A 22105-nucleotide genomic window follows, 5' to 3' on the forward strand; every position below is an offset into this window, starting at 1 on the left:
TTGTTTGTTCATCAGATCTTTGAAAGTGTTTCGGTGGATACTTACTGTCGTCCTGTTTACGTGTGACACAAAATATGGTATATAAACGTCCTCCGCAAGAGCGAAATTTTCCCGGTGTGCGGTAGTGACGCACAATATACAACACTTATGTTTCTTTTGATTTGCTGGCTCCACCAAGAAATGGCAAATTGCGAGCGTACATTTTGAAAATCTTGGCAAAACTGCAGGTTTCAAGTACGAACACATGAAGTGGACTCGCACAGATACGTACATTTTGCCTATTCGTGAACTAATGCAAACATTTCGGTGGAGTCCCGGCTTAGGCCACCACATTAGGCGTGCGCGATCCTCGGGCGTGTGAGAGTCGCGTTTTGCTGCCCTGCGGCATTTGCAGCGCGCTCGCGGCGCGCACGCGCCGCTCTCCTTGACGTTTAACTGCTAAGACGTTTAGCGGGCGGCGGAGATAGCAGGCGAAGGGGTAAGAACGCAACTCGAGCGCCGCGTGCTCGCCGCGAGCGCGTCGCTGGCACTCTACACACATGCCGCAGGGTAGCAAAACGCGACGTTCACGCAGCGCGCTCGTGACGCCCGCGCTACTCACACACCCGAGGATCACGCACGCCTAATGTGGGGTCAGCCTTACCATAGTGAGTAAGTGCACAGAAAATCCCCGTCATACAAGTGTTTCTCCCCAGTAGTGAAACTATCCTACCCTATGCGCCTGCTGATGATGATGACTCATTTTATCATCCATCCAGCTATTCCCCAACTATGTTGGTGTTGGCTTCCAGTCACCGAATCTGTTTTAGTACCAATATTTCGCTTGGAGCAACTACCTATCTACCTATCTTCAATCCAGTCAACTACACAAGACGATATCCATGGTAAGACTGACAGACTTTCTGGCTTCTGATTAGTCGCAGCAGCTACAGAAAATGTACAAATGACAGCTTTGTCAGACTCAAAGCATACAGACATAGATTATAGCTGTTTCCTGTGAAAATTACTTACGCACCATACGTAATAATTTTCCAAATTGGCTGACTAGATCCAGAGATATTCACAACGTCACAAACTTTACTTCTTTTGTTTAGATAAATGGTCACATCCACAACACAACCTTGATCAATGAATCTATGCGAATGCTAAGTGCTAATCCTAATTATACTGTCACGTGAAAGAATGCACCTACGGGATAAGTAGTATTTTGACTATTCTATATTGCCCACGCAGACGAAGTTGCGGGCAACAGCTAGTACAAAAATAATATAGTTTCTGAATACGCGAGCGAAGCGAGCGCGAAATTTTAATTATTTTTTTAGACTCAAAACCAAAAACTACGTAAAATGTCGCCCAAATTTACATTTTCATGAATGGGGGACTAGGTACGAGTACGACACACCCGATATACGTCCATACGAAAACCCCCGCTCGCATAGATAAGTCAATAAAAATAAAGTTAGATAACGTATAGCAACGTCGCGCAGCTAAGCTTCGCGGACCACTTGGAATGCCTCCAGGGACCACCAGTGGTCCGCGGACCACCGGTTAAGAACCACTGTGCTAAACGATCGTTCTATTATACAGGGGCCCGATTCTCCTAAGTTAATAATGTCAAAATCGAACAGAAATCGAATCGCAATACGATCGCCATAGCAGTTTTAACCATATCGGGCATTCTGCTACTAATATAAATAAGACCAATCGAATTCCAACGACATTCGATTGGTTTGCGATTGGTCTGCTATTTTGGTGATTTTGATCTGTACGGTAGTTTGCTCTACAATCATATTGAAATCGTAAATCATTTGCAGACAAAATGATTCATTATTGAATGACAGAAAGGGATAAAAACGTTTTTGCGCATGTTAACTTGCTCCAGCTACATGCACCGTGTAGACGCACCCTTACACATCCTTGGCCTTGCTTGGAAGAGCACGGGAAAGCGATGTCCCTGAATGCTACTCAGGCGGATTGGAGAAAACTCTGACACAATGGCACAAAGGTTCTGATTAATCCTGCAACTCAGTCAATCAATAGTAGAAGAAATCATTCTATACATACTCCAATATAACGGCGTGCAAGACTGATTTCGGCTACGCCAGCTGTTCTCATATAAGGAGATCAGCCAACTGCGCGGAACATATTATAGCGCACAAGCATTAGTGCAGACACAGGTGCACTCACTATTCCTTCACTCTCATAGCGCGATGGGACACCACCGGAGAGAGGTCACAAGCAGGAACGCGACCCGAAGTAAGGCCTCAGGTTCGAGTGCTGTGTGGGTTTTAGAAACTCGCACAAAGCTGCCCGTAATATCTGGCGGTAGTCCAATATATTTATTTGCAGATTGTTTTCAATATACCTAGGTACATAAATAGGCGTAAAAATTAATCAAGTTAACAAAGAAGGAATCGATATTGATCGGCTGTCGTAAAACCCGCATACTTACCAAATTGATTTCATACATTGCATCGTGAAAAATTGATGCATTCACTTTAAGTAAATTTAGTTCAAAAAGTAGTGTTCGACTAGTTAGTACGTAGATATGTTATGATGACAAAAATAAGAGTAGTTTTGCTTATTTTATTGTTATTTGGTTCAATATACAATGGAAAGGTAATTTGCCCAATATTTAAAGCTCTTTCAGGTACCTAATCTACTTATGTCACCTCAAGGTAGTGAAGCTTCCTAATATTGAAATTAAAATATAATCAGTTCAGTATCTTCGAAACCTTACTTAGAACAAACAATAATAAATTAGTTTAGGTGAATCTAAATACTTTGAAAAAATCCGTGATCCCACTTTATTACTTTGTTGAAGAGATTTACTACGAAAAAACTATTTTGATAATACAGGTAATAAAGTGGGCCGAAGCCAAAAATATCTCACACAACGCTCACCAACATGCTTGCCCAGCACTGTGAGTATAGGCAAATCCCTACAACTTGGGGGAGGCTTTTATCCAGCAATGGATTTCTAATCAGCTCTGACAACAACCACAAATGACTTCCCCTTTCATTTACGTAAAGAATAGTTATTTGTTATACAAGAGTGCAAAGTTGCTTTTTAACCGCGGGCTCAATTTTGATGACCGAGCAAGCGAAGGATTCTAAAATTGAAATACGAGCGTAGCGAGTGTTTCAATAATTAGAATCCTGAGCGATAGCGAGGGAATCAAAAGCGCACAAGGTGAAAAATCTTTGCACTCGAGTGCAACACGTAACTTTTCATCCCACCTCATCGAGGAAATTTCTAAATGCAAAAAACAAAATGGCGCGCACATATGAGTATCAAATTAAAAAATAGTACCTATTAAAGTTCATTTATTTGAAAACTCAGTTTAAAAATGAAACGAGGATGAAAATCTATGTTAAAACAATAATAAAAATTACTTAATTAATTGAATAATTATTTTAAGCAGTATTTTATTTTTTTAATATGTATTTGTTTGAAAAGTCTTATCACGAGTTACAAATGGAGTATTGCACACGATGTTCTAAATTCAAATCACTTTGCCGCTCTAGAGGATAAAAACGGCTTTTGCGCTCAGATATCAAAGGGTAAAACTACTCTTTCCGAGATGGTGGGATGAAAATGAAGTTTTCTAAACACTTATTTAATTAATAGGCAACTACTGAAACAAATGAAGATGACACCACTGAAACCACTAAAGCTACAGACCAGATTCAAATAGATGACGAAGAAGAAGAATCTGACTCAATTCAAGTGGTAAACGTTAACAGAGATCCTGTTGATATAACAACTACAGCTACAATTAATGATAGTGTAGATGAAGACGGAACTCAGTCAGTCAGTGTAGATAGTTCACAAGAAGAGAACTTTACCGTAGCCCCGAGAAATGCTGATACAAATACAGTCCCAGCTGTAACTTCAGCTATCTCTGACAATTTATCTGAAGATTCAAAAAACAATTCTGATCCCCCATTAGAAAGTCAAGGGGATGAAGAAGAATTAGCAATAACTGCACGTACCATTGAAGTAAATGAAGACTTGAGCAAGAACCAAGAACAAATAGAAGTTATTGTAGAACCAGCTTCAACTTCTAAAGCAGTCGAAATCGAAGCAAAAAGGGTAAGTGTTTCGACAGTTGAAAAAGATGCAAAGGATTGGAGAAGTGCAGAACATGATGAAGAAATAAAGAAATATGCAACTGATCCAATAGGTGATGAATCCGGGTCTGAAGATAACAGTGATGAATATATAGACACGCAGATAGATATTGAGTTGAAAAGTCGAATGGATAGTAGAGCTCAAGAAAAAAAGCCAAAATATACAAGACCAACGGCTCCGAGGTATATGGAGCCACGTGAAGAGCGTGGATTATTAGGTAATATTCATGTTATTTTTATAGTGAACTTCTTCCCGTACACGGATAAAATATAGGTACGCGGGGATAGTGTAGCTTCCCAACAGTGAAAGAACATTTTTAAATCGGTTCAACAGTTACGGAGTCTTTAGGGTACCGTACCTACAAACGATAAAATGTGTCCTCTTAATAATGTAATTATTAAAATATCCATTGACAAACATATTCAGTACCTAATGTTTTTATTCAGACACTAATTACATTTTTAAATAACAAATACTCAAAGTTACTTGCCGAAAATAGATCTCAGTGGCGTGCACTTGGAGAGGCCTATGTCCAGCAGTGGACTGCGATAGGCTGATGATGATGATGATGATGATGACTCAAAGTTACTTTCCTTTTTCAGATTCCGGTCCTATAAGAACTTTCACAGAAGTAGTAGTACCGCGCTACCGGCCAGTTTTAACTAGAAGTGGCATAGTTTACACGCCCACCTTACTCTCCATGCAATCCAGATCGCCTCTCTTAGACCGACTATCAGGTCACTGGCCAAGTAGAAACCACTACAGTCCCGAAGAAATATATCCTATTTCAAGACCAAGAGGACTCACCGTCAGTGCTCCCCAGTTCGAAGAAACGAAAATGATTGATGATTACAATGACTACGGGTCTAATACTTACTCCTATATGCCTAATAGGAGAGCTACGACCCCTAGGACGCTCCAGCAAGTTCCTACGCCTACTAAATTTGATGTGTTCCAAAAGCTAGTGGAAGCTTCTAACCACCCAAAGTCACAAAAACGAACGTTTAGTGATTTACATCAAAGATCGTTTCCTGAGAGTTACGGGTGAACTGCTTTTAACAGATATTTAAGACTTTATAATAAAATATTAGTACGTATCGTTTTTTTATTGTCGGTCGTGATTGTTGGTAGTATTAATGAATTGCAAATTCCCCTAATTCCCCCAATTTACAGCTCCGCATTTCGCCTCCCCATTTTATCCTGGTACGGGCAGTAATTCCCACGGGAAATTAGTGAAACCGCGAGAAAACGGTTAGTAAAGTATAAAATCTGGCGTTATGGGGAGGCGAAATGCGGAGCTGTAAATTGGGGGAATTCCCTAATTCCCTATAAAGTTTCGCTAATTTCCCATGGGAATTAGTGCCCGTACCAGGATAAAATATAGCCTATGTAACTTGGGGATGCTGTAGCTTCCCAACAGTGAAACAAACAAAATAATGTTTCCTCTTTCTTTTACTATCAATATTTTTTTCCAGTATACTTATAAGAACCAAGAATTGCACGCATTTTCCAATACAATAATAGTTGTCTATGAAAATTTTTTGAACAGGATTCATACAAGTTATTATAGTCACCAGCAAGTCAACCAACGTAATCTGTCAAATTTTACCAATCGAACAGCAACCTTCCACTATTGTGATAAGGTTGAAAATCTATTGAAGAAATTTGACAGATTGAGGTAGGCTGATGTGCTGTTGTTTGTTCTTATATGACAAGTTTTATACTCTTTATCTATGATTATTGATTTAATTACGAATAAATAGTTAATACTAAATAACTACTTAAAGAATTATATTTCTGTTCTCTTGGAACCTCTTAACCACTTTCTATGATTTCTCATTCTTTTCTGTTGAGTAATAGCTTGATTATGCCTTATTGCTTGAATGATTCTGTAAAATCGATCCCATGCTGCATCAGACGAGAAGTCTTTTCTAGAAAATAATTCTGTTTGAACACCATCAGTCAATCTTATTTGTTTATTGGAAGGTACTTCTTCTGACTGGATTATCCTGTAATTAAATTATTATATATTTTTTTAATCTATTCTATACATATAATAAATCTGTAGAAAAGTGATTTTTGTACATTGAAGAAATTGACAAAAAAAATAGCCAGCATGTTAAAGGATAACCAACAGAACCCATTTCCATCATTTTTGTCATTTTTGTCTGTTTGTCTGTTTATCTGTTTGTTTGTTCGGGATTCACGTAAAATCTACGAATTAAATGCAGACAATGCTTATATACAAAAACTCTACGTAACTTGGGGTATTACTTAGTTTTTGTTTCATCGAAATCGATTCACTCTATCAAAAGATATGATTAATTTTGTGAATTCAAGATGTAAAATATTACGACACGCAATCTATTTGTCAAAACTGTACTTTTGAATGTTGTACTTATATTAGTTGATCGGCCTATTATTAATCTTTACACAGAAAATCACACCTTTATAAGTAACTTCGGAAGAAAAAAATAATATAAAATTTTGTTTAGCCAAGGTTAAAGTAGCTCCATCTGTGGTAAATAAAATACACCATCAATTTGTCAAAGGAGCGAGGTGGTAAATGACAATATTACCATACATTCTTTATAGAGGATTATTATTTCAACAGATGGAGTTGTGTATTTTCCGTAATTCACCATATTTTAACACGAAGTGTAATTTTTCGATAGACATTTCAATAGTGTTTGTCAGTTTGCCGTGCCACATCAAAATCCAACTATAATTATTATCTTGATGAAAGGAAAATTAATAGTTCTCGGCCAAATTTAAAACGGTGCCATCTAAATTATTTTTTGAACATTATGTCAAAAATGATGACTTTAGTGGAACAATTAATTATCATTTAAAGCAGCGGTTCCCGAATTCTTTTGGCTTCGGAACCCTTTTCGTTTCACGATTTTTCGGCGGAACCTTAGCTTAAGTAAGAAGTAAACTAAAGACGTAAATACACTTATGTTAGCGCACCAAATGGTTATATAATGTCGGGACACCTTTTTCACACACGGTCGGTTAGCCCCATGGTAAGTTATTTATTAACTTGTGTTATGGGTGCTAACACAACTGATAAACTACATGTAGCTACATATATACATATTTATAAATACATATCATAACACCCAGACTACGGCCAACAAGCATGCTCATCACACAAATGTCGACCGAACCGGGAATCGAACCCGGGACCTCAGGTTTGGCGGTCCGGCATGATGACCATTGCGCCATCGAGGTCGTCAAATGGTTATGACATATTCATTATACTCAGGCGTAGCATGGCTATCTGCCACACGGGCCAGAAAACAACTTAGCCGCCCTTGACTTTATGTATTATGTGAATAGTTTTCAGTTTGACTACTGACAAAGTGACAAAGTAAACGCAAAAAGAAATAGATTGGGTTTGTACAGGTGCGAGGCGAGCGAGCGCGATTTTTTTTTAGTTTAAGTACCTACACAAAATAAACAAAACCACTGTAAATTAATAAGGTCTCAAAAAGTACAATATCCACTCAAAAAAGCAAATGCAAATGAATACCTAAGCAGCTAGCGAAAAAAGCGCTATTGCTTTTTCTGAACCAGAGGAATAAAGAATAAACATCAAAGGAAACTTCGACGGAAGAGCGCGAAATGTTTTCGGTGTTGGATACTTGAGCAATTAAACGAACATAAAAGCACCACACGTAACATCGTCGCGAGCGAAGCGAGCGCGAAATTTTCGGATTCGCGGAGGTGCAAAAATTGAAAATAATGTCACACTTTGATTCATGGTAAATATAGCCACTGGAAATACTCGTATGCCGTGTCATTTCACGTCCTGTCAAATGAATGAAAACGTATAATCCTGGCGATGAAATAAGCCCAAAAAATGCGGTCATTTTTGGCCGACTCGCTACCTACTTTTGCCGATCGCCGAAGACCTGGAGGTATTAAGTTAATTCACAATTTGTAAAAAACGGGATTAAATTATCTGCTACCGTGGCCTTACCTCGCCAGTTGTCGCGAAAGTACGAGACTTACACTCCCGAGTGGTACCCACCTACATGGTGCCTAAATGGAATTTTGGAATGCAATATTTAAAACAATTGAATTGAAAATGAATAATAATTTAATATTTTCAAAAGTGAAACGATTTACCATTTGGAAATCTTGAATTTTCCACGGAACCCCTGAGGGCCTGTCACGGAACCACAGGGTTCCGCGGAACCCCATTTGGGAACGGCTGATTTAAAGTTACAGATGGAGTTCATATCAGGATTTTTTCATAAACATAGTTTAGCTTATCTTCCACTAATGTGGTGGTTTTAAAACAAATTACTTTGAGTGAGTAGTATTAAGTAGACCTTTTTTTTCCGACGTCAAAAATCATCAAATGACCCCTCCCGCTGTGGGTTAGCAGCGGTGAGGGAGTGCCAGACTCTTACTGACTAAAAACCGTCGTGTTCCGTCATAGGCCTTTTGTGTACCAGGGCCGCGGTATCTCTTTCGAACAACCCGCAGCCCCGGCAGGCCTTGGCCCTGCTGGGCCCCGCTGGGGTTGTATTAAGTCGACCTTAATTATTTTTTCTGATGCAAAATATGTAAACTTAATCCTAGAAGAAATGAGGATCTATCTCTCGCAATCGCTGCTAAGTGACGTGAGGTAGGTAATGTAGGATTCTGTAGCTTTAAAAACAAGCCCAGATACAAAGTGCAGATAAGAAATGGGAGCTTTCTCGATTTAATACCATACACACGTAAAATGCTTTATGCGTCTGAAAACGTACAAATTACGCGCCGCATACCAAAGACATGTTTACTTTCAACTTCTGATCGCAAATACACTGTTCACGATTATGAACAGTCTCAGTAAGACCCGAGCCAAGTCTAAAAAAACACCTTTTATATAAAACTACGTTTGATGTCATTTAATCACAAAGACAGAATTGTTCTCTGTTGCAAATCCTATCCACCTATATCCTATCCTAATCCAGAATGCATTGCAGGTATGCATTGCACAAAAACCAATGGTATCCTATTCGAGAAGTCAAAAGACTTGACCTGCTAATGTCAGCTTCTGCGCTAAGCAAGTGTTCTTAATAGTACCATCAGAATTACAATCATCGTTGAATGAGGTGATTAAATTTTCAGAAACCACAATAACAGTAGGAGCCAAAGCGTATGATCGCTTCATAGAGCTCTGATTGGCCCCAGGTGACCAAGTCAGGTCTGATTTGTTTGTTCATCAGATCTTTGAAAGTGTTTCGGTGGATACTTACTGTCGTCCTGTTTACGTGTGACACAAAATATGGTATATAAACGTCCTCCGCAAGAGCGAAATTTTCCCGGTGTGCGGTAGTGACGCACAATATACAACACTTATGTTTCTTTTGATTTGCTGGCTCCACCAAGAAATGGCAAATTGCGAGCGTACATTTTGAAAATCTTGGCAAAACTGCAGGTTTCAAGTACGAACACATGAAGTGGACTCGCACAGATACGTACATTTTGCCTATTCGTGAACTAATGCAAACATTTCGGTGGAGTCCCGGCTTAGGCCACCACATTAGGCGTGCGCGATCCTCGGGCGTGTGAGAGTCGCGTTTTGCTGCCCTGCGGCATTTGCAGCGCGCTCGCGGCGCGCACGCGCCGCTCTCCTTGACGTTTAACTGCTAAGACGTTTAGCGGGCGGCGGAGATAGCAGGCGAAGGGGTAAGAACGCAACTCGAGCGCCGCGTGCTCGCCGCGAGCGCGTCGCTGGCACTCTACACACATGCCGCAGGGTAGCAAAACGCGACGTTCACGCAGCGCGCTCGTGACGCCCGCGCTACTCACACACCCGAGGATCACGCACGCCTAATGTGGGGTCAGCCTTACCATAGTGAGTAAGTGCACAGAAAATCCCCGTCATACAAGTGTTTCTCCCCAGTAGTGAAACTATCCTACCCTATGCGCCTGCTGATGATGATGACTCATTTTATCATCCATCCAGCTATTCCCCAACTATGTTGGTGTTGGCTTCCAGTCACCGAATCTGTTTTAGTACCAATATTTCGCTTGGAGCAACTACCTATCTACCTATCTTCAATCCAGTCAACTACACAAGACGATATCCATGGTAAGACTGACAGACTTTCTGGCTTCTGATTAGTCGCAGCAGCTACAGAAAATGTACAAATGACAGCTTTGTCAGACTCAAAGCATACAGACATAGATTATAGCTGTTTCCTGTGAAAATTACTTACGCACCATACGTAATAATTTTCCAAATTGGCTGACTAGATCCAGAGATATTCACAACGTCACAAACTTTACTTCTTTTGTTTAGATAAATGGTCACATCCACAACACAACCTTGATCAATGAATCTATGCGACTGCTAAGTGCTAATCCTAATTATACTGTCACGTGAAAGAATGCACCTACGGGATAAGTAGTATTTTGACTATTCTATATTGCCCACGCAGACGAAGTTGCGGGCAACAGCTAGTAGATTATAAGACTATGAAACTTAAAACTCAAAAACGTTTACTCAAATTAGGCTGACGAAACAGCACTTTTCGAATGTAAAAAAAACAGCCTCCAAAACGCCACCCTCTGTACCTCTTCCTATGTGTTTTTGCTGGGAAGATGTGACGCAACAAACTCCACAGCAACACATGTCTGTGTATTAGGTTTGAAGAAACTTTAGTTAGGTGGCTAACTCAAATGGAGTATAAGGCTGGAAACAGTGCTCTACTGACGGTCAGCGCTGACAGTCATTCGACGTAGCTACATCTGTGCAAGTCTATGAACGTGCACACAGCTATGCAGATGGTACGGCGTGATTTTGTATGTGATTCGGTCTCGATGTACGGTCAGCACTGACCGTCGGCCGAGCACTGTTTCCAGCCTTAGTAATTTATAAACATACCTCTTGCAGTCACTGGAGTCTTCAACATAACTATTTTCACTGAGATTTGAAATATCCTCATCTGAATTGCCTTCTAAAGATTCTTGTTTGATATTTACATTGGCAAGGGGGTCAGGGACTATATATTCAGAAGGGATGCTTTCGCTAATTCCTGGGACATAATGTTCTCTCTCTTCAAAGGAAATATCTAGGTCACTTTTTTTAAGGGAAAGATCTGGCTTGCTCTCTTTGATGGCAGCACCAGTTTTACTGTTGTCAAAGGGAGTAGGAGCCTCTTTTTTGATGAACACTATAGGATGTAAAATTATCATGCTTTTCTGATTAACAGGAGCCGGGGTCAGTGGGCTCCAACTAGGTACAGCATTAGGCAATAATCTCGGTCTTTGCCTATTACCCGTGTTAGGAAAAAAGTCTTTTGGCTTAAAATGATTTCCGCAGATAAGAGTAGTTTTGAAAAACGGAGTTTTCGGCAGTCCAAGAGCGGTTATCCATTTTTGTTTCATTATATCGTTGCTTGGAAATCTGTGGATCAAGCAATTATTATGAGATAGCAGTATTTTTAAATTCAATATTATTTTTTGTACAATAGTCGGTACATACTTGTGAAGACTGTTTTCAGGACCTGGTTCCTTTTTACACACAAAACATTTTTTTGACATCTTTTATCTGTTTTAATTCTCCCAGTGTTTTTATTGAAGGAAGAGCAAAACAATTTTAAATAAATCTTACATATAAATTATGTAAACAAACATGGCGTTTGACACTGACACTGACAGTTTACCATAATACATAGTGATGGGGACGTTACACAATTTGTCTCGATTTTAGTCATTAATCGATACAAATTTACTCATTTTTATGTTGAAAAAAAAAACAATTATTGCTACTTTTTAATTTAACACTTAAAAGGTTTAATGGGCGATCGTCAATTCGTTTGCTTTATCGACATGGACGACATGGTGACTTTTGCTTCATCATCAGCATCATCATCATCTCAGCCATAGGACGTCCACTGCTGAACATAGGCCTCCCCCTTAGATCTCCACAGATACCTGTTAGATTGACTTTTGCTTAGATATTTTTAAAATGATGCTATGTTTTGGCACTAGTTAATATTCTGTTGTAGAAAGATTATCATTAGGTTAGGTTTGGTTATTCATTGCTATATAAATGGTGTTGATACTTGTAACTTAACTGTTCGTGATCAACCACTTACGGCTCTGAGGCATCTGTTCCTGGGTCTCATGTGATTTCAGGCTTGTCTGTCTATTAGTCTATACTAATATTATAAAAAGGAAAACTTTGTTTGTTTGTTTGTTTGGTTGTAATGGATAAACTCAAAAACTACAGGTCCGATTTTAAATATTCTTTCACCATAAGAAAGCTATATTATCTGCGAGTAACGTAGGCTATATTTTATCCCGGTGCGGGCAGTAGTTATACATAATTTTGTATGTTGAGTAGGAATGTAGATATATTCACGAATTTGCAAACTAATCGATTCGAGAAGTCGACGTTTCAATTAATATATCTCCATTGGACTTCACTAATTTTTAAAGATTTATATGGATGACATTTGTTTGACAAATAATCAACTTGTTGGACTTGAATGAAAAAGCCTAAAAACAAGGAAAAGCCTAAAATTCGTAGTCTTTTCGACCCTCGATAAAATCTTTAAACTGATCTGGTTGATATAACAATCGTATTTGTTTTGTTAATACATTCATAACATTAAATTGGTAAGTAACCTCAAAGATTGACAAAAAAATGTCAAAAAACTTTTTTTTTATCATTTCGATATTTTTAATTTGTTTTTAATATTTATACTGTCTAGCTAGATACTTGTAGCATCATCTGTTTACAAATAAAGGATTTTTCTGTTATTGTTGTTCCTATTAATCTTTTTCTTTATTTAAATAACTTTTTTATTTTTGCAGCATTACTAATTAATGAAGCCATGGGTAAAAGATATATTTGTGATTATTGTGACAAGACAATGGTAGCTGCCCCCGCTATAGTAAGGACACATAACAATGGACTAATTCATCAGAAACTAGTGCAAGAACATTATCAACAATTCAAGGGTAAATATTACTGAAATCTTACTATTTATAATAATCCTACTTATATTATAAATGTGAAAGTTTGTGAGAATGTATGGATGTATGTTTGTTATTCAATCACGCAAAGACGGCTGGACCGATTTGATTGAAATTTGGTATGTAGATAAATGACCCTGGGTACCCTGGATTAACACATAGGCTACTTTTCATCAACACACCACGCGGGCGAAGCCGCTGGCGGAAGCTTGTATAATATAATCATCAGCAAGGATATTGAGCCTGGCCTTCACCAGCGCAGAAGTTATTTATTGCTTTATTGCCTTAAGTGTACAGTGTGCAAAGCGATCCCCACCCTTCCGCCGAGAGCTCATTATCCGTGCCGATAACTACAAAGAGGAAACGCTTATTTCAACACAACAGGCTCCAAAACTGCTGAACTGGCTAGTCTAAATGGAAGCAGTTCAGTACCAGATTCCTACATAAGTAGTTGTTAGTTCTAAAACATACATGGCGTGACTACCTAACTGACTGCTTCAATCCTGTTATCTTTGCAACTGAATACTGTAGGGACTGGTTTCCACATCAATTCCAAAAAAGGGTTTTAGAAGCTGCATTATTTTTTTGATGTGATATTTTCAGACCCAGAAACAATATTGGCAGAAGAAAGCAAAAAGAAACCATGTTTAAGATTCAGCAAAGGGGAGTGTAATTTTGGTGGTGTTTGTCGTTTTTCACATTATACTCCAGAACAGCTGCAAACGCTCAGAGAATATGGTATAGTAATTTACTTTAATCATTATTTTATCCTCAGTTTTTTAGATCACAATTCAGTAGAAATAATTCTTTGTATTGTATTATTGAATTAGCCACCTACTTTTCATCCACGTTCCACAGAAATTCCTTTCTGCAAATAGATAAAAGTTATATTACTGCCAAGTTTAATTAAAATACATTCATATATTCTTGTGTATGATTTTGACTTCATTATTAGTACACATTTATGTAAAATGGAAGAGCAGCACTACCTAGCACAAGCATATTTGCTTTAGAAAAAAAAAATCTATTATCTGTTTTTTTTTTTTTTTAATTTAAGTAACTGCTGAACCTATGTAAAGCACTTCAGCAAACATTATTTAATACTAAAACCATCTTTTCCTCATTTCAGTTGCATCAAAAAATATGCCCAAAGATGTAATATTTCCATCATTCCAAGAGTTATTCAACAAACTTCTGGATGAGAGATCCAATAGACCACAGGACAACAATGAGAATACCATCATGTATGACAATAATGGTGTTACCCATGTCTTCCCGTGGACTTATAATGGTGTTCTCGATAGCTATGGGGATAATTTACCGCCAAGTGTTAAGAGAATGAAGATTGAAGATTTTGCTGGTGGTAGAATTGAGTCTTGGGGTTGATCGAGGGTAAGTAGTATAAAAAAATATGTTTCTTCATATAATACATGTAAACCCAATAGTAATTATTAAATTTTAATTTGATTTTGACTGGAGCTCCTATCCTACAAAACATTCCATATTGAATGACCCATTTTATATTATGAAAGTTATTTTCAATACAATTTTTTTCCGCGGTTTTACCCGCATCCCGAGGGAACTGCTTACCGTTCCTGGATAAAATGTAAACTATGTTACTAAGGGATAGCTTCTTAACAGTGAAAAAATGAAAAAAAAAAAAAGAAAAAATGAAAAATCGTTTATTGCCAGTAATTGATACAATATTGGTTACGCTCTAGATCCTACACTAGGATTCCCTGTGTTGTAGGACCTAGGCTCTGCGATCCGTTCACAAAAACTGAATACTAGAACTTAAAACCAAACCTAGAACAATCTACATAATTGGAGTGTGTGTGTGTGTGGGGTGAATGATTGGTGCAGTGTGTGTACTGTTGAGTGAGTGTCTGGGTGTGTGTGTTTGTATGCGTGTAGTATAGAATCTATTGAAATCCCTGAGTTTTAAAAATTCTTCCGTTTGGTTATAATTCAGCGTAAGGAGCCAGAGAGAAATAATTTGTGATATAATTTTGGACCCTTCAGGTAAAAAAATCCTCTTATTATATTAGTACCTATCCTACTTATATTATAAATGTGAAAGTTTGTGAGAATGTATGGATGTATGTTTGTTATTCAAACACGCAAAAACGGCTAGACCGATTTGATTGAAATTTGGTATGTAGATAGGTGATACCCTGGATTAACACATAGCCTACTTTTTATCAACACACCATGCGGGCGAAGCCGCTGGCGGAAGCTAGTATGTTATAAATTAGGTAAGATTTCATTTTCTCAATGTATTGTACAATTTAAAAAAAAAATCTCATGAATTATTATAGTTTAATTCGCTTTATAGGTTTTTTAGTGGTCTTCTTAGGTTTTCCCATGTCTAACAGTCTCCTGTGCCTAGCATGGTATGCTATAGACGGGTAGTGAATGAATCTGAATTCTGGTGCTATTTCGTGACGCATCGGCTCAATCTGAAACAATAATATTCACTTACATCCATTCTCAATATGAAATCTATCTCTGGTAACCAAAACTGCTGTTTTGGTTACCAGAGATAGGAATTTAACAGTAGTGTGTTTAAATGTAGTGAACATAGTATAAAACAAAGTCGCTTTTTCTGTCCCTAAATCCCCATGTCCCTTAGTACGATTAAATCTTCAAAACTTCGCAACCGATTTCCAAACGGTCTTTTTTATCACGTAGTGTTTCAAGAGGAAGTTTAAAAAACAGATAGGTTAGAAAACACTACTTAATAATTTTAGAGGTGTCTGATAGGCTGTCGGAAACCGTCAATAGTTACTTATATAAGGCTAATCTCGAATTATCTCTAAGCCGACCGCAACATAGTTGGGAAAAAGGCTCGAAGGATGATGATTATAGTTCTCGCAACGTCTGACAACTAGTCTTGCCAAGGGCTATCGGGTTGCCCGGGTAACTGGGTTGAGGAGGTCAGATAGACAGCCGCTCCTTGTAAAACAGTGGTACTCAGCTGCACCCCGTTAGACTGGAAGCCGACCCCAACATAGTTGGGAAAAGGCTGGTCAGAAATTAATACTTACCTGTTTTATACAAGCAAATAAAGCGAAACAAAATAATACATTTATATATAACATCGTAAGTTCACGTAGAGAAATCGAATTGCTTCAGTTACGCCATTTTCTATGCGACATTTATTGTTAAAATCAATTTATATTGATTGATTGACATATTTGTTCTGGGCCTATTCGGTTGGGTAATAATGTTTTATGTGACATCGAATTACGTAGTACTGTTTCCTATTAAGAATTACGTATTAGGTACCTACCTAATATTTAAATGCTTAAAAAATAAGAATTCAATCAAACTCTATTGTATTACGGTAACATTTATAAGTGAATAATAATAGGCTTATGTTTAACTGATCACCAGATATAGTAACAAATAGCAGACAAAAATAGTAAATGATCACCAAAATGAAACTCGCATTTTAATGTAAAATTATAACCAAAGTTTTAACACTAAAGTTTAAGTGAAATTACTCCAAAATAAATCATGCGTAAGCCAAAAATAGTAAATGATCACCAAAATTAAACCACCATTTTAAAGTAAAATTATAACCATAATATAATTAAGTTTTTAAATTCTGCTATCCTATTTAAGCAAAATGAGTCCAAATAAATCATTGTCATCCCAAAAGTAGTAAATGATCACCAAAAGTAGTAAATGATCATCAAAATTATACCAGCGTTTTAATATAAAATGATAATCAAAGTTTTTACATCTTGCTATCCTGTTTAAGTAAACTGACTCCAAAAAAAGTCAGTTCGGCCTGATACAATAAATGTAATAACATTATGGGGACCCTTTTCCTGCATTAGGGTGGAAAATTGTCAATTGCATGCCTCTAAACAGTGCGATAAGAGTGTGTTTTCGAGGGAGTGTATTGAGAAACACATTCTTCTTCTTCTTCCTCCTGCTCTGTTCCCAATTTTACTTGGGGTCGGCGCAATATGTCATTTTCTTCCATTTTCCCCTGTCACTCGTCATGCTGACACTCACTCCCTTCCTATTCACATCATCTTTCAGGCAATCCATCCATCTTTTCTTAGGTCTGCATTCTTAGGTCTCTTCTTAGGCATGCATTGCAAGCCGGACACATAACTTAATATGGCATCATAATACTTTATTTGGTAATAAGCCTACATTTTATGGCAATCACAGTTACTTATTTAGGCAAAAATAATACATTAATTTAGTCGTCAAGAGTTGGTGATCATTTACTAAATTTGGTGGTCGAATACAATTTAAAGTGGAGTCGTGATTAAAATAGCTGGTACTATTACATTTTTAGACTTTATTTTTCTGGTGTTAAGTAGATACTTTTGGTTACAAAACTAAGGGTATCAAAGCATTTTATGGTGGTCATTATATTTGTTCCCATAAGAATATTAGGGGCAGTACTATGTATGTTCTTTATTATGTACTCCCCTTATGTACTTTCTTATATCTTTCCCTTATGTACTTCCTTATATACTTCCATATGTACTATCCTTATGTACTACCCTTATGTACTTCCTAATATACTACCCTTATGAACTTCCGTATGTACTCCTATAATTTTATCCCTTCTCGTATCTCCCTATGTACAATATACAACTAGGTATAATAGGCACTTGACTGCCTCGTTGGTCTAGTGGTCGTTAGCGCGGCTGCTGTGCTCGAGGTCTCAGGTTCGATTCCCGGGTCGGGCTGAAATCGCTTTGTGGGTTTTCTTAAACTTTCACAAAGCAGCCCGTAGTCTGTAAGTTGGTGATTGGTTCACCCGTGCATCGGAGAGCACGTAAATGTCGGTCCCGCGCCTGATCTCTTTCCGGTCGTGTCGGATTGCCGTCCCATCGGGTTATGAGAGTGAAGGAATAGGGAGTGCACCTGTGTCTGCGCAAATGCTCGTGCACTATAATATGTCCTGCGCAGCTGGCTGATCTCCTTAAATGAGAACAGCCGCCCTGGCCGAAATCGGCCGTGGACGCCATTATAATAGGCACTAGCTGTTTTTCGCGGTTTCTTCAGCGTGGAAACTACTGCCCGTACCGGGATAAAATATAGCCTATGTTACTTGCGAAGAGTGTAGCTTTCCAATAGTGAAGATTTTCCAAATCGGTTCAGTAGTTTCGGAGCCTTGAAGGTGTAAACAAAAAAAAACTTAAGGAGTTTTAAATTAATATGTAATGATGCATGAAACTAAAATCCGATAGCAAAATTTTATATTCGTGACTATGACACTGGTATTGCTATTCTGCTTAATATTTACTGCGTCTGTAAGTTTTAGCTAAAATATACTTTTCGTACTTATTTCCACCGACTTCCCACAAAAGGAGGTCCTCAATTTGATAGTATATTTAGATTTATTTATATCTTTGAGTTTGAATAGTCTGAGCTTCTAAAATGTTTGGCCAGTAGTTTTATTTTACTTATCAGCAAGTTCTTTCAGAGTTAGGAAGCTAGTTTTGATTAAACCTTACTCTTTACACGGATGCGTGAAATAAGCCGCCTAGGATAGGGTGAAAGCGCTGACAGAATCTAATACAAAATATACGCCGTTCAAATAATTAACATATATTTTTTATTAATTACAGAAAGCTACACTAAACGTCACTGTGAAAGAAAATGCCACAGATATCCTACCTTCACTAGAAGCGGTACAAAAACCATTTGAAGACAAGAACAATACCATTCTAAGTAATACACCAATTACCAATGGTTATACAAACAATACCTCAGATTATGAAGAATCAGACAACTCTGGAGTTATAGATAACGAGCCACTTCCAGACCAAAAAAATATACTCCGATGGCTTCCAAAAAAAAAGCGGGACCCCAGAGTTAGTAAGGCTCGTAATGACGAAAAACTGGCTCGAGAAAGATTGGAACGCGCTAAGCAAAGAGCGAAAGACCTCCATGCAGAACGCATTGCTTACGTCACATCCGTCATGAAAGACAACTACTGGACAACTCTATACCTCTATGGGGAATTAAGAAGGATCCTAACAACGGGAGAAATTGTCGATGACATAAGAGCTCTCATACAAACGTTAGAATCATCACATCGTAATAAAGATTTGAAGGAAAAAGTTTTGAAATGTTACAGAGATGGGAAGAAAACTTTAGGTCATCATGTTTGGGGTGGCAATAATAATTTAGTTATACATTCTCTCAAAGACCCGATGAATGATGGTGTTAAATAAAATTGTTGTTTTGGTCCATCGACCTACTATATATTTTCTTTGTTTACTTAGTTACTTTAATGAGAGTTATTGTTTTGATTATTTCAGTATCGTTATCTTCACGCTAGCATCCTTAGGGGTAGGCAGTATTGTACTTAGTATTTGAGAGTAGTTAACAATATTGGCCTATTTAAAATATTACTTAGGCGTAGCCGTAGGAAGTTAGGTAGCAAAATGGCAAACGTTAGCTTCTTTGAAAACCAGTTTGGCGACCTCTTAGGGGTCCTGGCCGGCCGAAATAATCAGGTCCTACAAAAATCTGGTAGCTTTGCGTCATGCACTGCTCGCTTCGTTGGATCTCGGAATACTGAAGTGGTTGAAGCATTCTTATCAACCATCAGTACATATTTAGGTTAAGTTAGTGATTATTGTATTTTAGTTATAGCTTCTTTTCTTTTTACGTACTCTATCTGCATCTCTTTCTATTCTAACTCTCTCATTATGGGCCAGCTGGAAGAAATTTCTAATGAAATAAGCTGTGCCTTTGTACTATCTGTTTTATTTTTCTTCTTCTCTGTATTCTGTGTGTGTACATAAACTATTAAATAAATAAATAAATAAAAATAAGAAGATCGAGGCAATAAGCAATGACAACGCCATTGAAGGCCTTACATTGCTCCCGTGTCGACGGCGCGCGTTGTTCCACGCGCTCCTCAAAGAGATGTCAGCAACCCCAGCGGGGCCCAGCAGGGCCAAGGCCTGCCGGGGCTGCGGGTTGTTCGAAAGAGATACCGCGGCCCTGGTACACAAAAGGCCCATGACGGAACACGACGGTTTTTAGTCAGTAAGAGTCTGACACTCCCTCTCCGCTGCTAACCCACAGCGGAAGGGGTCATTTGATGATTTTTGACGTCGATAAAAAAAAGGCCTTACATTGCTACTGATTGGAGAAGCATCTGGTGGTTAGGCGTGAAAGACACAATCACGAGCTGGCAGAAAGCCGTGTCCTTGATAAGTTCAACGTTTGCACCGAAGAGACCAGCTTATCTGGTATATGACGAAATTGTCTGCCATAAGCAACAGAGTCCTGTGGGTACGGAATTATTCGTTGCCAAGAAACGTGCACTTATGGCAGAGTTGCCCAAACCTTCTCACTCCATCCCAAGGCCTGGATCTCTCGTATACTTCTTTGCATATAAGTTTTAAAGACAGAATACCAAGAGATTCCATTGCGACGTTTGAAGAATTTTTGTCGAAGGTACGTCTCCTCGAGAGACTGTCGCCGCACGATCAATGGCGAGCAATATTTCTGCATCGTCAGCAGGGAGACGACCCAGATGTACCTTCTATGCTTATGGCCACAACGAACAGGAGCGTCGTAAGAAAACCGCAAGGCAAGGATAAGACTGCATCTAGGGCATGCAATTTCGGTAAAACAAAAATTACCGGTAAAAATTCGGTAATAAAAATATTTTTACCGGTAAACCGGTAAAACGGTAATTTTTGTAATTTTTTTAATGTGATATTATAACAATAAGATTGGGTAGTCTTAAAGCAAAAACTAAATAAATATGCAAAGTATAAGGTGGTAAACGTTTTTTGTGACGTGGGCCGTAACAAAAAACATGTCATTACCATCCGTACGCGATGTCGCCGACAAAATGCAAGAGAAACGGCTGCGATGGTACGGATATGTAAAAAGGAGTGACACCTGAGGACATCGGCAGTGTGAATGTGATACTCAATCTCAATAGACCTGGTCAAAGGCGCAAAGGCAGGCCAAAACCGTGGTGGTTGAGTGTCGTAATGAATGACATGAAAATCTGCGAACTCGAAGAGAAAGATGTCTATTCAGGAGGATAGAGCGAAGTGGAAGAAGGAAGATACAGAAAGCCGACCCCGTCACAAGACGGGATAAACGCTAAGAATTACCGTAAAAAAATATATTTTTCATTGAAGTGAAAGCCCTTTTTTATGGTAAATCATCAAATGACAGACTCTTTCTGTCTAAAACCCATGTTTTTTAGTAGGCGTTTTATGGACCAGGGTAGCGGTAACTCTTTCGAACAATCCCGCGGCCCCGGCAGGCCTTGGCCCTGCTGGGCCCCACTGGGTTTGCTGACATCTCCCTGAGGAGCCCGTGGAACAACGCGCGCCGCTGACACGGGTCTGTTGTCTATGCAGACGGTGGAACGATGAGCCACCCGAACTCACCGCCCACAGACCGACGCCTACGGTGGCCGGGAGTCGTCTCTCGACCCTTGGCGCCCGTGGTGTCTTCCTGGTCCACTACAGCGGCTGGGATGAGAGGTGCTACTCGCAGTCGCTCCGCCGTCTCCTTCTCGAGCATGGCTGCTTCGCAGAAGGAGGCGACGGCTTCCCATTCCCTCTAGCTCCGGACCATGGCTTGAACCAGGGAAGGACGCGAAAGGTCGCCGCTGCCTATTGCCTCGACGACAACACGGCGGTACCCTTCCCAGGCAGTGCACACCTGGACTGTGTGCTCCACCGTGTCCTCAGAGCTGTCCGCATGGTGGTGAAGTAAAAGCCCTTGCTCAGTAAGGTCATAGAGTAGGTAAAATAAGCATTAGCTACATTTGTACCTAATATGAGCTGACAGTTTTGAGGAAAAACAGAATAACCGAATGAATACAATTTGTTTAGATTTTATAAATTAAGATGAGAAAGAAGATTTGTATCTAACCTAGAGATAGTTAGGGTCAATTCCCACTGAAAGAGCAGCGGCCGTAAGAGCACGGACAATGTAAGAGCGCGGCGCGGCGCGGCCCAG

The 22105-nt window shown here is 38.9% G+C and overlaps 3 protein-coding genes across 4 annotated transcripts; 2 read left to right on the plus strand and 1 right to left on the minus strand.

Moving 5' to 3' along the window:
* The first annotated feature begins 1852 nt into the window (after positions 1 to 1852).
* On the plus strand, positions 1853 to 5247 carry LOC124643109. Its single transcript, XM_047181966.1, has 3 exons — positions 1853 to 2619; positions 3632 to 4352; positions 4738 to 5247. Exons 1-3 carry the CDS (start codon positions 2554 to 2556, stop codon positions 5181 to 5183), a joined length of 1233 nt encoding a protein of 410 aa, XP_047037922.1. The 5' UTR covers positions 1853 to 2553; the 3' UTR covers positions 5184 to 5247.
* A 322-nt stretch (positions 5248 to 5569) lies between these two features.
* LOC124643108 lies at positions 5570 to 11781 on the minus strand. The gene is made up of 3 exons (XM_047181965.1): positions 11625 to 11781; positions 11025 to 11546; positions 5570 to 6144 (listed from the first exon to the last, which is right to left on the minus strand). The coding sequence occupies exons 1-3, from the start codon at positions 11681 to 11683 to the stop codon at positions 5925 to 5927; spliced, it is 801 nt and encodes a 266-aa protein (XP_047037921.1). The 5' UTR covers positions 11684 to 11781; the 3' UTR covers positions 5570 to 5924.
* Positions 11782 to 11860: 79 nt separating this feature from the next.
* LOC124643057 (zinc finger matrin-type protein 5) lies at positions 11861 to 19366 on the plus strand. Of its 2 annotated transcripts, none has more exons than XM_047181897.1 (5): positions 11861 to 12711; positions 12962 to 13108; positions 13727 to 13861; positions 14253 to 14515; positions 18727 to 19366. In XM_047181897.1, the coding sequence occupies exons 2-4, from the start codon at positions 12982 to 12984 to the stop codon at positions 14507 to 14509; spliced, it is 519 nt and encodes a 172-aa protein (XP_047037853.1). In that variant the 5' UTR covers positions 11861 to 12711; positions 12962 to 12981; the 3' UTR covers positions 14510 to 14515; positions 18727 to 19366. The 2 variants fall into 2 exon arrangements, with proteins under 2 accessions (XP_047037853.1, XP_047037852.1); XM_047181896.1 differs by having other exon boundaries at positions 11862 to 12763.
* Positions 19367 to 22105: the final 2739 nt, after the last annotated feature.

This window comes from Helicoverpa zea, chromosome 26, assembly GCF_022581195.2.
Source record: "Helicoverpa zea isolate HzStark_Cry1AcR chromosome 26, ilHelZeax1.1, whole genome shotgun sequence".
Lineage (NCBI taxonomy): Eukaryota > Metazoa > Arthropoda > Insecta > Lepidoptera > Noctuidae > Helicoverpa > Helicoverpa zea.

Bases quoted from the DNA above. Each gene is read 5' to 3' on its own strand.
- LOC124643109 (XM_047181966.1), top strand. From the start codon at position 2,554: ATGATGACAAAAATAAGAGTAGTTTTGCTTATTTTATTGTTATTTGGT. The intron at 2,620-3,631 runs GTAATTTGCCCA...TTTAATTAATAG, and splicing joins GTTCAATATACAATGGAAAG to GCAACTACTGAAACAAATGA. The intron at 4,353-4,737 runs GTAATATTCATG...TTCCTTTTTCAG, and splicing joins TGAAGAGCGTGGATTATTAG to ATTCCGGTCCTATAAGAACT.
- LOC124643108 (XM_047181965.1), bottom strand. From the start codon at position 11,683: ATGTCAAAAAAATGTTTTGTGTGTAAAAAGGAACCAGGTCCTGAAAAC. The intron at 11,547-11,624 runs GTATGTACCGAC...CTTGATCCACAG, and splicing joins CCTGAAAACAGTCTTCACAA to ATTTCCAAGCAACGATATAA. The intron at 6,145-11,024 runs GTATGTTTATAA...ATTTAATTACAG, and splicing joins GACTCCAGTGACTGCAAGAG to GATAATCCAGTCAGAAGAAG.
- LOC124643057 (XM_047181897.1), top strand. From the start codon at position 12,982: ATGGGTAAAAGATATATTTGTGATTATTGTGACAAGACAATGGTAGCT. The intron at 13,109-13,726 runs GTAAATATTACT...TGATATTTTCAG, and splicing joins ACATTATCAACAATTCAAGG to ACCCAGAAACAATATTGGCA. The intron at 13,862-14,252 runs GTATAGTAATTT...TCCTCATTTCAG, and splicing joins GCAAACGCTCAGAGAATATG to TTGCATCAAAAAATATGCCC.